Source organism: Oncorhynchus keta, chromosome 19 (assembly GCF_023373465.1).
Source record: "Oncorhynchus keta strain PuntledgeMale-10-30-2019 chromosome 19, Oket_V2, whole genome shotgun sequence".
NCBI classification, from domain to species: domain Eukaryota; kingdom Metazoa; phylum Chordata; class Actinopteri; order Salmoniformes; family Salmonidae; genus Oncorhynchus; species Oncorhynchus keta.
In genome coordinates, this window is record NC_068439.1 from 37,207,633 (window position 1) to 37,224,112 (window position 16,480).

The 16,480-nt window shown below is 44.7% G+C and overlaps 1 protein-coding gene across 2 annotated transcripts in view; it reads left to right on the top strand.

The window, feature by feature from the left end:
- The first annotated feature begins 279 nt into the window (after positions 1-279).
- The window catches only part of LOC118398203 (POU domain, class 2, transcription factor 2), a 56,107-nt gene continuing 39,906 nt past the window's right edge, over positions 280-16,480 (top strand). For both annotated transcript variants that reach the window (XM_035793303.2, XM_035793305.2), the window contains exon 1: positions 280-1,455. In XM_035793303.2, the coding sequence (XP_035649196.1) occupies positions 1,356-1,455 (100 nt within the window). In that variant the 5' untranslated portion in view covers positions 280-1,355. The remainder of the gene's footprint in view (positions 1,456-16,480) is intronic.

Consider the following 16,480-nt stretch of genomic DNA (forward strand, 5'->3'; position numbering starts at 1 on the left):
ACACTGAATACGTGTCTATTGTGTAAACCAATCGATTAGGAGACCACCACGATTATTGGCATCGTTGTGAATTAAGTTTAATCAAGAGATCAATGCAGAGTATAGGTCATTTTATATGGGATTAGTAAGAAAAGGGGAGAGAGCAGGGGTGGAAGGAAGCGGGGGAGGAAAAGAAAGAGGGGGAGAAAGGGGGTGGGGGACTGTAGGCTATACGGCGGGTGCTCTCTCGCCTCAATGTTGCGAGCAGCGTTGTCAGAGCGCTTTCAGACTGGAGGGAGTCGGACCGAACGAACTGGGGTTCCCAAATAACGGGAACATAGAGACAGACACACAGACGGATGGCGGGACAGAGCCAAAGAAAAGATACCGCATAACGGGTACCGTGTTTATGTTTATCGTTTATCTTTCATTTAGTAAAAAAAAAAGCTGGTTTATTTATTTATCTTTTGTTTATCGATTGATTGCGTTTTAATTACCGGCCTGTGACAGAGAGGGGGAGGAGCGAAAACCAGAGGCGTCCCTGTGTAGCCTTACTTATTATTTGATTATTTAAATGTTTCAAATAATTGAATTGTATATTTTATCATAATGCTTCTTGTGTGCATGTATTCGTGAGCTGACCATAGCCATTTCTGCTTATAACCAAATATAGAGAACCAAAAATAACAACATAACACCAGCAGCTGCTAACCTTTTCTGATCCGACCATACACCTGCTACAACAGACAGCGAGAAAGAATAGTTTTTCATCGAAGTAAAACTGGAGAGATATTTATTTACAAGTGTAAACCAAAGCAAAACCGATCGAGGTAAAAAAAAAAAAAAAAAAAAAAGCCACAGTGACGGGAAGAGTCGCACACCTGTCGTGATAAGCAAAACATATGGGAATACCTTCAATAATATATAAAAAATAATATTCCATACAGTTCATATCTAGGCTATTTTGTAGCCACATACAGGCCTAACTTTTACCAATGAGAGAATACCAGCGTTAGAGAGTTCGTCAGTCTATTCATTCTGTTAATGACTCATATCAACAGAAGCCTATTTAGCCTACATAGCTGGCGTTGTGTATCCCGTATCCCGACTATCCGTCTGTGTGTTAGTCTCAAGTGAGCACCGTTCACTGAACGACTAAGGGACCATATATCCACATCGATATGACATAGATAGAGGCACAAAACCAAAAATGTGAACGTAGCATAGGCTAGACACAAACTCAACCAAATATTCTTACTACCAAACATATTTTGAAACGTCTACCTGGAAAGCATACGAAGAAAGGCAAAAAAAGAAGAGAAGACAAGCGCAATTCGAAGAAAACTGCAAATAAAAACCAAGAACGACAGCGGATCATGTTTGTTCCCTTGCCGGTGCCGTTCGTCTTTCAGAGAACTGCTTCCGACTTCAGCGCCTGGCGTCTCAAGTCCCCGCTGGCTCTACGCTCCAGCTCCGGTAAGACCTTTACTTATCCCGCCATAGCTGTTTCATTGGCCATGCTCCTCTACATTTCACATACATGAAAAAAAAACTTTCCCCCAAAAGACATTAGAATATTTGTATAAAAATCCAGAGTGTAAAAAAAACAACTTCTTATCCCCAAAATGTTGTCAAGAAAATGTGGTTCATTATTTACATCCTTTAAACATTTGCCTATGTGCTGTATCCCATGCTGTTCCCAGACCGTTTTCTCTCCTCACTTCCATCCCCATCTGTCTTCTCCGCTCCGTCTGCCTCTGTCTATGCACCCGTCTCTCCCGCTTTCGTCTCATGGACGGTTAAGGGAATATTCATGGTAATTTATCGACCCAGCGGAGATCGATCCCGGGGCCGCGGAAAAAAAAGAGGGATAGAGAGTGAGAAACCTTGCGACAAGGCTGGGAGTGGGGAGTGGAAAAGATTGGAATTACAGGCCATTCTACTTTTGTCATATTCTCAGTCAAAGTGTTGATGCGTAAAGTTGATAGGCCTGGTCAGGTTAAGTAATTATCAATTAATTAAATGAGAAATGATTGGTGATTGTAGTGTTGCAACAACCTGTGGAGTTTATGAACTATCTTGTCTTTTACGATCTTTGTCACTTTTTGGTGGAGGTGGTTTTATCGAACAACGAGGAGAGAGGGAAGGGGGCGGGAAGATGATGCTGTCCCTGTCTCCATCCAAGTGGAAAATTCAAATGACAGATGGGGCCGAATATATGCTCCTCTCCAGGCCTGTGATGATAATGCAGGCTATCTACTTAACTACATGTCACCAGGAGAAGAACGGTTGAAATTTTTAATGAGCGCTGGTTGTGGTAGCCATGCAGGAGGACGTCTTGACAGGGCACGTATGCCCATTGCTTTTGTTGTGACAGAGAGGGGTAGGAAGAGGGGACAACCGTTATAGGTAGGTGACTGAATGAAATGAAGGTAAAGTATAGGTTATGAGTGAATGATAATGAACACATTTTGGAAAATGTTTAAAATGGGATAAACAAAGTATAACATTCGTGATGTAGTTGAGGGTTAACTAAAGTAAACTCAGTTTACACCTTTTTATTTTGTGAAAAGGGGTTATCCACTTATAATGCCAGATAATAATTTATTTGCATACGGGTTTACCCACCTATTTACCCCTAATGTTCAAGGTTGACCCACCTACATCCCTGGGTAACACACCTACATCCCAGGGTAACACACCTATATCCCAGGGTAACACACCTATATCCCAGGGTAACACACCTACATCCCAGGGTAACACACCTATATCCCAGGGTAACACACCTACATCCCAGGGTAACACACCTATATCCCAGGGTAACACACCTACATCCCAGGGTAACACACCTATATCACAGGGTAACACACCTATATCCCAGGGTAACACACCTACATCCCAGGGTAACACACCTATATCCCAGGGTAACACACCTATATCCCAGGGTAACACACCTACATCCCAGGGTAACACACCTATATCCCAGGGTAACACACCTATATCCCAGGGTAACACACCTATATCCCAGGGTAACACACCTACATCCCAGGGTAACACACCTATATCCCAGGGTAACACACCTATATCCCAGGGTAACACACCTACATCCCAGGGTAACACACCTATATCCCAGGGTAACACACCTATATCCCAGGGTAACACACCTATATCCCAGTGTAACACACCTACATCCCAGGGTAACACACCTACATCACAGGGTAACACACCTATATCCCAGGGTAACACACCTATATCACAGGGTAACACGCCTACATCCCAGGGTAACACACCTACATCCCAGGGTAACACACCTATATCCCAGGGTAACACACCTACATCCCAGGGTAACACACCTATATCCCAGGGTAACACACCTATATCCCAGGGTAACACACCTACATCCCAGGGTAACACACCTATATCCCAGGGTAACACACCTATATCCCAGGGTAACACACCTATATCCCAGGGTAACACACCTACATCCCAGGGTAACACACCTACATCACAGGGTAACACACCTATATCCCAGGGTAACACACCTATATCACAGGGTAACACGCCTACATCCCAGGGTAACACACCTACATCCCAGGGTAACACACCTATATCCCAGGGTAACACACCTACATCCCAGGGTAACACACCTATATCACAGGGTAACACACCTATATCCCAGGGTAACACACCTACATCCCAGGGTAACACACCTATATCCCAGGGTAACACACCTACTAGCTTATGCCAGTATAGAGGTGTGAGTGAGTAGCCTATAAAGTGAACATACTCCCATATGCAGGCTTGAATAGAAGGGTATTAAGTCAATATTGGTATGAAACATCTAATGGCAGAAAAGTGAATATACCCCCTTCTTTTCTTCTCTCTACTTTCATTCCTCCATGTCCCTTGAGGAATTGGGTAACAACATAAAGATGGTCGGTCATACAGATGGTCGGTCAGCCAATAAAGAGCATCTAACATAGAAGTATCTCTCTCTCTCTCTCTCTTTCTCATTCTGTCTGTCTTTCTTGTGTTCCCTTTGGGTCCGGGTGGGTTTTCAATTGGATTTTCCTGGTGTTTTGGTCTGGCCCATAAGCCTGTTTAGCTAAGTCTGTTACCCACACTTCCCCTTCTGATCTAAGGTCCAGATGATGGACAGAGAGAGAGAGAGAGAGGGGGCTGCTGGGGGGTTCAATCCCAGCATGCTTAGAGGGAGAGAGAGATAGAAGCTAAAGTGAGGGTGTTTAAGGAGGGAAAGAACGAGAGAAGGAGGGAGAGAGAGAGAGAGAGAGAGAGAGAGAGTACAAACAGCATACGTTAGCAAAGATGGGCTATTGGGCTACCAAGTGGATCTAAGCTAAGAGCTTATGTGTTAGGTTGACCATGGTGTTGTGGCAAACCCACTAACCCCATGAAGAGGTTTTTCCGGCCACCATTTTGATGGCAGTTTGTAAAATTACCTTGGATTTTTTGTCTGGATGTGCATGGCCAGTCAGCAAACACGGCATTAGGCTAAATGGGATTGGCTCAAGGGTTCAGACATGGTTTGAGATGCATTTGGAAATGGTTTTCAGGGTCCGTTTCCAAGTTGAGAAAAGAAGGTGAAGCATAGTATTAGAGGTATATCTGCAGTATTAATAGTAGAAGCGAGTAATACCATATTAATAGTAATAACATATGTTGTTACCTCCATAGAAAGGTGAGGGAAAGGTATGTTACTGAAGCCCCGTTGAAATGGATGGTTTCGTCAGGAATAAGTCTGCAAAACGTTTCTTTACTCAGGTACTTGAGTGTCTTGGGACCTGCCATTACCCCGTTAGCGCCTTAGGCTTTGACATTGGTCACAGCCAGAACAAATCTTTTCAAAAATATATCTTTTATTTGGCTTTAAAATCTCCAGAGTTCTTTTTGCACATAAAAAGCTATCAAATTCAGAGTGAGTCGGCACTCTGTCTGGTGAGGGACTGTGAATGTTTGCAGCTGTGTTGGTACTTGCGGTCATGCTACCAGGTATACTGCATGTTTTGACTATCCAGGCAAAACGTAAGAGTTTTTTATTTCACCAGATTCAGATTCCTCATTGTATTTTAACACAACCAAAGGTTGGTATTTACTTTCGTTACAGCATGGTAAGATAACTCTGATAAAGTGCTCAACAATGACATACTAGACAAAAATCTATGGACTACCGACTGGGCACTGACATCATTTCAACGTCTATTCCACGTTAGTTCAACGTTTCAATGGCAGCGGTACAGTATCTAACAGGCAGTTTTCTGGTCCAGCTCCCTAACCACTCCACCACCACACACTGTTGCCTCCACGCTGCTTGATAACTGCCTCCAGCCCACACCCCAACTCCTCACCTCTCTCTGCCCAGGATGAGGCTGTGTACCTGTGCTTGGCGAGGGGAGTGAGGTGGGGGTAGATGGGTGAAGGCTTGGAGGCCTGGATTAATTGGCTAGCAGTTATGTGTGTGTGTGTGTGTGTGTGTGTGTGTGTGTGTGTGTGTGTGTGTGTGTGTGTGTGTGTGTGTGTGTGTGTGTGTGTGTGTGTGTGTGTGTGTGTGTGTGTGTGTGTGTGTGTGTGTGTGTGTGTGTGTGTGTGTGTGTGTGTGTGTGTGTGTGACAGCTCAGGTCTGCGAGAGAGGGCGGACAGGTTGTATACTCGATAATTGCACATTGAGGTCAATTATAGGTCTGTGTATGTATGTTATCTGAACCAGTATGAATTCACAGGTACATACTGTCAGAGTGGTTTCAACCTCGCTCTGATATTGATCAGGTTTCATTGAATACTCTCCGCCTGTGTGTCTAGTGTGTGTGTATGTGTGTGCAGTATGTACGTAGCGTGTGTTTGTGAGGGAATGTGTGTGTGTGTGTGTGTGTGTGAGTGTGTGTATAGATCGGATTTAAGGGGGAGCGTTAGCGAGTCCCAGTGCTAACATGATTGCGAATGACAATATGTCCACCAAGGTTTGTTAGGGACATAATGAGGAATCAATAGACACAACAGAGGTGTCAATACAACATGCTTTATTGCATTAAGCCACCTCTCCCATCCCTGCCCCTAACACCGACCCACTCTCTCTGCCTCTCTCTGCCTCTCTCTGCCTCTCTCTGCCTCTCTCGCTCCCTTCTCTCTTGGACACTTAAACACAGCTGCTTCTTTTTTCTGGTCCGGCGATAATGAACTCATTGCAGACCACTGATGTAGCCGAGCTGTAGCGATGAGAACTATAAATGGTCCTCTCGAATAGAACTAAATATGGAGGGCAGAGTTCGGCTCGGCCTCACCGCCCGCCTGCTCCCGAGCTCGCCACCTACTGCCCATGTTACCATGGAGACATCCATAGGCCATTAGACACATATAGTTATACAGGTAAACACTTTCTCTCTTCTCTCTCTCTGTCCTCCACTCAGCTTACCTTCGGAGCCTTGATGGTCACAAAGACCATTAGGAGCCAAATTGGCCGTATTCAGGACACAATGCTCTATTTGACTGGCCTGAGTGAGTGTGTGTATTGGTGTGTGTGTGTGTATGCATGCCCTTGTACATCTTTGTGTGTCTCTGTATGTGTCTGTGCGTGTGTCTTTGTACATCTTTGCGCGCGCAAGTGTGTGTGGAATCTTTGTGAGCGTGTGAGTGTGCATGTGCCAGTGTCCATCGCACATCACCCAAATGATGACTCCAAGCACAGCAGGGCCTCCTTTTCCAATGCACAAACCTCTCAGTGCTCAATGGGCAGTGTCTGCACACCCCTGGAATGGAACTCATTCTCAACCCCTAATCGAATGCACTTAGCCACGGGCCCCTTTTCTCAAATGAACAAACAAATAGCGTACAAGCAGGCACGTCGTAGGGGGAGCAAGCAATGTCTATACATACAGCTCCTACTACATTCCCCACTTCCTCCCACAATACATTACCTTGGCCCTGCAATAGCACACGGAGATGAATAGCCTATAGCGAGCTAGCCCCGCCTGCTACGCCAGTAGTGGAAAGCCTGCAGGCTTCTCTGCTGATTAGCTGCTGATCTGGGGTCAAGGTTAGCCACCTCTTAATTAAGCAGAATAATTTGATTTCACACTGTACAGCAACATAACACAGGGAGCAAGGGGAGGAAAGGAGCGGCGGCGCTTTGGCCTTTTGTGACACACGCCAGGCTGTTATCCCATCCCCTCTTTTGTGTGCTTCTCAATGAGGCCTGGTATGAAACGAGGGAAAAGAAGGGGAAAGCGCCCTGGAGAAAAAAGGACCCGCTCTTTTGATTTCGGGGGGGGGCTTATCATAACGAGGAAGAATGTGTGACTTTTTTTCTATTTTAGTAAGATAGTAGCGATGGGCTAAAGCCCCTTGCTGTTGAATGTAACTTTAGTCGGGGTGAGATTAAAGGGAAAGAGAACGATGCACATTGTGTGTGTGTGTGTGTGTGTGTGTGTGTGTGTGCATTTGTGTGTGTGCAATGTAATCCCACTCCCCTACACACATAGAGATGTGTTGGCAACAACAAGCCATGTAGTTGGATTAACTAGACACCAGAAACGTGTCCTTTGTGTGGCCATTTCACATGTTTGTGTGTGTGTGTGTGTGTGTGTGTGTGTGTGTGCCTTGGCAGGCATAATGTTGTGGCTGTTTATACATTTAAGCAATAAAGGGGTATAATACAACTTGGTCCTGTTTGGTTGAATTTTGCCCCCCTCTCCCATCTCCCTCAACTGGTTGTAGGCTAGTGCAGATTTGGGAGAGATTTAGCCCCCCCCTCCCCTCCAATTTAATTTAGCGGATGGGAGTTATGATAATGAAAGGATGAGATGGGAGGTGTGTGTGTGGGGGGGGCCTTATATATACTTCAGGGACACTCTGTCCTTCCTCCCTCCTTCCTCCCTCCTGCCGTTGTGAGTGCAAGGGGTGACTGCCAGGGGTTTGAGTGAAAAATGTAATATCATGCACCCACAAATGCGTGCGTGCAGCAGACAGAAGTAACGTGACAACAATGGAGCGGCTCGGGGTCCGGCTTTTAATATATCTGAGTGCCCGGGCGCTTCAACCCCCACCTGCCCCCTATCCAATCCCCCCCCCCCCTTAAAGTACATACATGCACTTTACACACACTCAAACATTTGCATTCACACATTCAGTATGTATGTATGTACGTACACAGGGATTTATTAACATTGGGTTGAACCAAAGTGCCTGCAGGCTATAGACAAGAGTACAGACACACAGATGGTACAGATTCACCAAACCCAAGTGTATGAATAATCAGATACCAGTACACATCTCCATGGACCACTGAGGAGTTTTAAACCCTGCTGTGTGTGCTCAAAATAGACACACATTACAAGGGTATCCCCCCTTTAACATTTGCCTATCAGAGGGGGAGAATATATTTTTATTTTCCATGCTCACCTCCTTATCACCGTCTCCCTCTGTTCTTTTTCATCCTCTCGTTTTGTTCCAGGAGAGGAGTGCTCCGTCCTAAAATGAAATTAATCTGTTGTAGTACACCCCCCTCCTCCTCTCCCCCTTACCCCCCAAGCTCAATCTCATTCTCTCTTTGCACTATGGGGAGAATTGAAGTCGTCACTTTAACCTCTCCATATTGGATGTGAATCTGTTAGCCAGCCTCACTCTCGCAGCAACACTCCCCTGCCCTGTCACACAGACAGACACACACACACACACACACACACACACACACACACACACACACACACACACACACACACACACACACACACACACACACACACACACACACACACACACACACACACACACACACACACACACACACACACAGACAGACACATTTGACACACCAACAAACCGTCCTCTGTCGCTTTCTCTGGGGGCGTCAATCAAACACATTATTATGAATCTGTGTGCCTCACCAATGCACCAGCAACACGTTTTAAAAGCTGCATCGTGTTGAAGGCCCCTAGCATGGAGATATTTAGAGGCCCTTTTTCCTCCACACTTCTTTTTGTTGTTGCCTATTTGGGCTGTGTCCTTTGTTGAACCTAGCCCTTATTAAGAGGAGTGTATTGAATGGCGAGGAGCCTGCATTACATAAAGAAGCGGGAGAGAGCTACTTCTCCCTTCTCCCTAATGGCACCCCTCAGGGATTTAGGAGTGCAAGCCTGCACACATAGTGCTGAGGTAGGACAGGTGAAGCTGAATCCTCCCCCACCATTCATCCACTGTATGAATATGGTAAATCCAGTCCGCTCAGTGGCATAATTCTGTATAGAAAATGGGTCCTAGTATACCGGTATTCCTAAGGGGGATTTCCGAAGGAGAATCTGATATTTAGGCTAGCTCTCCCTTCTCCTTTTTTTCTGGGGGCTTTTAAAAGCCTAGCTCCAGCTATCTGTCTGTCTGTCTGTCTGTCTATCTATCTATCTATCTATCTATCTATCTATCTATCTATCTATCTATCTATCTATCTATCTATCTGTATCTGTCTGTCTGTCTGTCTGTCTGTCTGTCTGTCTGTCTGTCTGTCTGTCTGTCTGTCTGTCTGTCTGTCTGTTGCACACAGAATAGAACACAGAATAGAACACAGAGCCGAGCACTCAAAAGCTAAGGCTGATGTTGGATGGCCCAGTGTTCACCTACTACCCAGAAGTGCTATCTTCTTCAGTCCATGCATGGCTTTCTGTCAGCCGTCGTTCCCCCTCCCTACGCCTCTGTGTAGATAGCTAGCTGTAGCAAGGTACGTTTAGCCGCTTGGCCCTAAGGCAGTAAATGATCTGTGATGAACCATGTGTGGTTGTGTAGCTCCGAGGTTTTTACGACCCATCCTTGTAAAGGCCAAAGACTGCGGTCAGCCTTGATTTTAAAGAGATCTTTTGCATTCTCAACATATCCGCTGGAATTAGATTTGAGTATCAAATGATTGACCACTCACACTTTACATTTTATAGGTGGGTCTATTTGAAAATGTCTCCCTACAATATATAATGAGTCTATATACATGATATATCTGAATTCATATTTGATTGTGCTAAACATGCTAAATGTTTAATGGAGAAATCAATTGTGTCCATATAGATGTCCCCTAAATATGCTTCAATACCCACCCACTTCACCATGTTAAATATGCACAAATGTCAGTATTTAAATGCAGCTATGCTAAAATATTAATGCCAATATCCTCAAATGTTATGTGCCTCATTTATGTGAGCTGAGGTGTGAGTATGTGTTCGGATGAAATGGGCTTTTACCAGCCCCCCTCTTGGAGCACAATGCGTGGCCCTTACCCCTCTGCTCTCCTTTGTCTCGCCGTGAGGTGTGCAAGGGGGGGTTGACCCCTGACCTTTATCCTTCCTCACTGCCCTCCCTCTGTTGTTCCCCCTTCTGCTAATTCATATGCAGCCGGCCCATCAACCCCATTCTATTCTTCTCTTTCATCTGTCCATGGCCTGGCCTATCTGTTGTGTCACGTCTCAAGTTCAAGGCCCGGAGCTCTGGGGTAGCTGGGCCAGACTGGCCATGACATTAAGTGGATTACCTGGTTACTCTGTATATTAAAGACCCTGACAAAGATATTTAGACAGTGGGGTTAAAAGCTGTGATCTTTGTGTAAGGGGGCCTTAAAATTCAATTTTTGTTATTTACATTTTAGTAGACACTCGTATCCAGAGCGACTTGCAGGAGCAATTCGGTGTTAAGTACCTTGCTCAAGGGCACATCGTCAGATTTGTTTCACCTAGTCTCCTCGGGGATTCGAGCCAGCAACCTTTCACTTAATGGCCCAACGGGCTTAACCTTTAGGCTACCTGCTTCCCCTAAAATGAAATAAAAATGTACTAGATGTTGAAAATGCTTTCTGAACAGATGGATCAGATATGATCAAGATCGGTTGGATACCCACTCAGGCTGTTTTGTCTGTCTTGGGATACAATTCTCAGTCAAATGGTTAGTTTGGTCATTTCTTTATTCGATTTGACAATGTTTTACATGCAAGATCATACAAGCTCATACAAGCTCATACAAGCTCATACAAACTCATACAAGCTCATACAAACTCATACAAGCGCTTGTGCACACACACACTCGTGTACATGCATGCGTACACAAACGCACACACGCCCGCACACACACGCATCACGCACACCCCATTGCCAACGCAAGTGCTTCTATGAAAGGTAGCTCTCATTGTCATTGAACATAACGTGAGGCCCAAACATAAAAACCAATCTAAGGAAACGCCTCTATTGTGGAACCACACCGTTATACCCACGCAGGTAAAATAAGTCCAAGGAAATGGCCATTGGTTAAAAGCTTCACATTGTGTAAAACCACATTGTGCATTCTTTGCAGACATTTCAGCCGCACAACTCCCAAGGATGCCCGTCTGAATGCACTGCGGGAAGCAATTTGTGGCCCCTCCGAGCGTCAGCGAATGACTGTGTTCATGGCATTCCTGGTCATAATGGAGCGCTGAGCGCCATTTTCTTTTAGAAGCGACATAATTGAATGATTATTAAGGTAACCTCGAGGTTGTGCTCCTGCTGTATGACTGTCGTCGGTCCGTGTTCAAGAGCTTCCATTCGTGGTGGAAGTATTGCACCGTATCCTACAAATCCCACAAAGCCTGGTGTCCGCAACGTCTCGGGCGGACAATACGACTGTATTTTATATATATATATATTTATTACACATCTTTTAGATGCTTTATTGTGAATTACTAAAGGGGGGTGATAGACTACAGTAGAGAGAGAAGGTGTAAGCGGGGATCAAACTACTACCACTGGGTTGCATGAAATGACTAGAAAGACTGTGTGCTGAAATGACTAGATAGACAGGGCGCTGAAATGACTAGAGAGACAGGGTGCTGAAATGACTAGATAGACAGGGGGCTGAAATGACTAGAGAGACAAGGCGCTGAAATTACTAGAGAGACAGGGTGCTGAAATGACTAGAGAGACAGGGTGCTGAAATGACTAGAGAGACAGGGTGCTGAAATGACTAGATAGACAGGGTGCTGAAATGACTAGAGAGACAGGGTGCTGAAATGACTAGATAGACAGGGTGCTGAAATTACAAGATAGACAGGGTGCTGAAATGACTAGAGAGACAGGGTGCTGAAATGACTAGATAGACAGTGTGCTGAAATGACTAGATAGACAGTGTGCTGAAATGACTAGAGAGACAGGGTGCTGAAATTACTAGATAGACGGGGTGCTGAAATGACTAGAGAGACAGGGTGCTGAGAGACAGGATGCTGAAATTACTCGTGACAGGGTACTGAAATGACTAGATAGACAGGGTGCTGAAATTACTCGTGACAGGGTACTGAATCAAATCAAATCAAATCACATTTATTTATGTAGCCCTTCTTAACTCAGCTGATATATCAAAGTGCTGTACAGAAACCCAGCCTAAAACCCCAAACAGCAATCAATGCAGGTGTAGAAGCATGGTGGCTAGGAAAAACTCCCTAGAAAGGCCAAATCTTAGGAAGAAACCCAGAGAGGAACCAGGCTATGAGGGGTGGCCAGTCCTCTTCTGGCTGTGCCGGGTGGAGATTATAACAGAACATGGCCAAGATGTTCAAATGTTCATAAATTACCAGCATGGTCAAATAATAGTAATCACAGTGAGCAGGTCAGGGTTCCATAGCTGCAGGCAGAACAGTTGAAACTGGAGCAGCAGCACGGCAAGGTGGACTGGGGACAATTAGGAGTCATCATGCCAGGTAATCCTGAGGCATGGTCCTAGGTCTCAGGTCCTCCGAGAGAGAGAGAGAGAGAGAGAGAGAAAGAAAGAAAGAAAGAAAGAAAGAAAGAAAGAAAGAAAGAAAGAAAGAAAGAAAGAAAGAGAATTAGAGAGAGCATGCTTAAATTCACACAGGACACCGGATAAGACAGGAGAAATACTTCAGATATAACAGACTAACCATAGCCCTCCGACACATAAACTACTGCAGCATAAATACTGGAGGCTGAGACAGGAGGGGTCAGGAGACACTGTGGCCCCATCCGATGATACCCCCGGACAGAGCCAAACAGGCAGGATTTAACCCCACCCACTTTGCCAAAGCACAGCCCCCACACCACTAGAGGGATATCTTCAACCACCAACCTACCATCCTGAGACAAGGCCGAGTATAGCCCACAAAGATCTTCGCCACAGTACTGAAATGATTAGAGAGACATGGTGCTGATATAACTAGATAGACAGGGTTCTGAAATGACTAGAGAAACAGGGTGCTGAAATGACTAGATAGACAGGGTGCTGAAATGACTAGAGAGACAGGGTGCTGAAATGACTAGATAGACAGGGTGCTGAAATGACTAGAGAGACGGGGTGCTGAAATGACTAGATAGACAGGGTGCTGAAATTACTAGAGAGACAGGGTGCTGAAATTACTAGATAGACAGGGTGCTGAAATGACAAGATAGACACGGTATTGAAATGACTAGATAGACAGGGTATTGAAATGACTAGATAGACAGGGTGCTGAAATGACTAGAGAGACAGGGTGCTGAAATGTCTAGATAGACATGTTTCTGAAATGACTAGATAGACAGGGTGCTGAAAGGATTAGAGAGACAGGGTGCTGAAATGACTAGAGAAACATTTTTCTGAAATGACTAGATAGACAGGGTGCTGAAATGACTAGATAGACAGGGTGCTGAAATGACTAGATAGACAGGGTGCTGAAATGACTAGATAGACAGGGTGCTGAAATGACGAGATAGACAGGGTGCTGAAATGACTCGAGAGACTGTGCTGAAATGACCAGAGAGACAGGGTGCTGAAATGACCAGAGAGACAGGGTGCTGAAATGACTAGATAGACAAGGTGCTGAAATGACTAGAGAGACAAAGTGCTGAAATGACTAGATAGACAGGGTGCTGAAAATGACTAGATAGACAGGGTGCTGATAGACATGTTTCTGAAATGACTAGATAGACAGGGTGCTGAAATGACTAGATAGACATTTTTCTGAAATGACTAGATAGACAGGGTGCTGAAATGACTAGATAGACAGGGTGCTGAAATGACGAGATAGACGGGGTGCTGAAATGACTCGAGAGACTGTGCTGAAATTACCAGAGAGACAGGGTGCTGAAATGACTAGAGAGACAGGGTGCTGAAATGACCAGAGAGACAGGGTGCTGAAATGACCAGAGAGACAAGGTGCTGAAATGACTAGATAGACAAGGTGCTGAAATGACTAGAGAGACAAGGTGCTGAAATGACTAGAGAGACAAGGTGCTGAAATGACTAGAGAGACAAGGTGCTGAAATGACTAGATAGACAGGGTGCTGAAATGACTCGAGAGGCAGGGTAATTGAAATGACGAGATATACAGGGTGCTGAAATGACTCGAGAGACAGGGTGCTGAAATAACTAGATAGACAGGGTGCTGAAATGACGAGATATACAGGGTGCTGAAATGACTCGAGAGGCAGGGTAATTGAAATGACGAGATATACAGGGTGCTGAAATGACTCGAGAGACAGGGTGCTGAAATAACTAGATAGACAGGGTGCTGAAATGACGAGATATACAGGGTGCTGAAATGACTCGAGAGACAGGGTGCTGAAATAACTAGATAGACAGGGTGCTGAAATGACTGTAATAGACTAATAGTCTTTCACTAAGACTAATAGTATGCAGTTTGCCTTTACTCTTCCATCTTGTCACTATATATTTATTGACTACGGAGAATGAGGTTTTTCACATGCATGTACATAATTATTATCATACATTTTCCGTAGACAAATTGTACATTTGTTTGAATTGATTTCTACTGTAAGTTAACAAATGATTGGGCAACAAATAATGATTGTGGCAGTAAATGTCAAAGGGAGTAATACGTTCATAAAGTTTTGTATGATGTGTTTATATCTGGATACACCACTTCGCTCCTTCCAAGAAAACATTACTAATGAACCCAATTTTTTTTAAAGTAGATTTATTCAATAGAATTTTGGTTCTGCATCCAATTAACTCAATCAAAAGAGAGCTTTCTTATTTGGCACGCCCTGTCTCTCATTTCTCTTGCCACACACTGTAGTTAACAGGGGGTGTAGGTAGGAGACCAGGCTAGGAAATGAGAAATCCCCCCCTCTCCAACACTCCTCTCCTTTATCCTTCCCCCAGGAAAGAAAGAGAGAAGTAGAGAGGGGAGAGAAGAGAGAGGTGGAGGGATGGGTCGGATGAGGGGGGACAGACAGAAGGCATTGAAATTCATAGCCTTTTTTATTTTCTGTGCTGAAAATCAATACTGTCTACTATGGATGAGGTGAACAGTGGACAACAGTGGTTGCGGGCCAGGGAGGGAGGGAGAGAGGGGTGGAGGGAGGGGGGAGGGTGGGGTCGTCAATATTACCAGTGACACAGCCACTGCAGGCCAAGGTAAAAATAGGGCTGGACAATGGTGGGGGAGGGAGACCAAGGGTTCATTAAGTCTGACCAACAGTGTTGGATGCACAGCGGGCCCTATTGTCCAAGCATCAGGGGACCCACACACACACACCAAAATAGCACCCACACACACTGGAAAAAAATCCAGCCACCCTCCATTGGAACCCGCAACCCTGACAGAGGAGCGTAAATATGCATTCCTTGCTGTACTGTAGTGGTGGTAGTGGTGAGCTCGAGGGAAGATCTCCGCTGCGTATATATATATATATATATATATAGGATGAGGATCGGTGGTTACTATGGCGATAGGTGTGAGCTAGGGCCAGTGGTTTTGAGGCGTAAACCGTCATAAATAATGGAGGGAGCCGATCCACATTGAAATGCAACGGGTGCACCTCTGGCATGTTGGGTAATATTGGCTTTTTTGAAAATGTATTTTTCATAAGGATCTTCTCTGCACACACACGTGTGTTTTGCATTTACATACGTTTGCATTCGAAATTTCCTCAACAAGTCAACGAGAGTAGATAAGGGTTTATTATGTTCAGTCACTTATGAATTGGATCCCAAAGCAACTGGAAGGGCATATGCATAATATTTAGAAAATGTAAAATATTTACTCGTTGGAACATTTCATACAAAAGCTGGAAAATATATATATATTTTTATATCTTAATTTTTTTCTTTAATGATTAACTTACAGTAACAGTATTTATACATTTTGAATCAATAATTGATCGTTATTTAGATATTTTTGTACATGTGGTGGTGTGTTCTGGGTTGGGTTCATGTATAGCCCCTCTCTCTTCACACTCAGGTGCCAACATCAACTGAAGAAATGAACCGGATATTCAGTCAGAATATGGATGAGCCAGCTAACTCAATATGACCGTGTGTTTGTGTGTGTGTGTGTGTGTGTGTGTGTGTGTGTGTGTGTGTGTGTGTGTGTGTGTGTGTGTGTGTGTGTGTGTGTGTGTGTGTGTGTGTGTGTGTGTGTGTGTGTGTGTGTGTGTGTGTGTGTGTGTGTGAGAGAGAGAGAGTTGTTGTGCGTACACTTTTTGAACATCGTAAGAGAGGAATATTTGAGTGAAGGTCGGACGTATGAATCTCT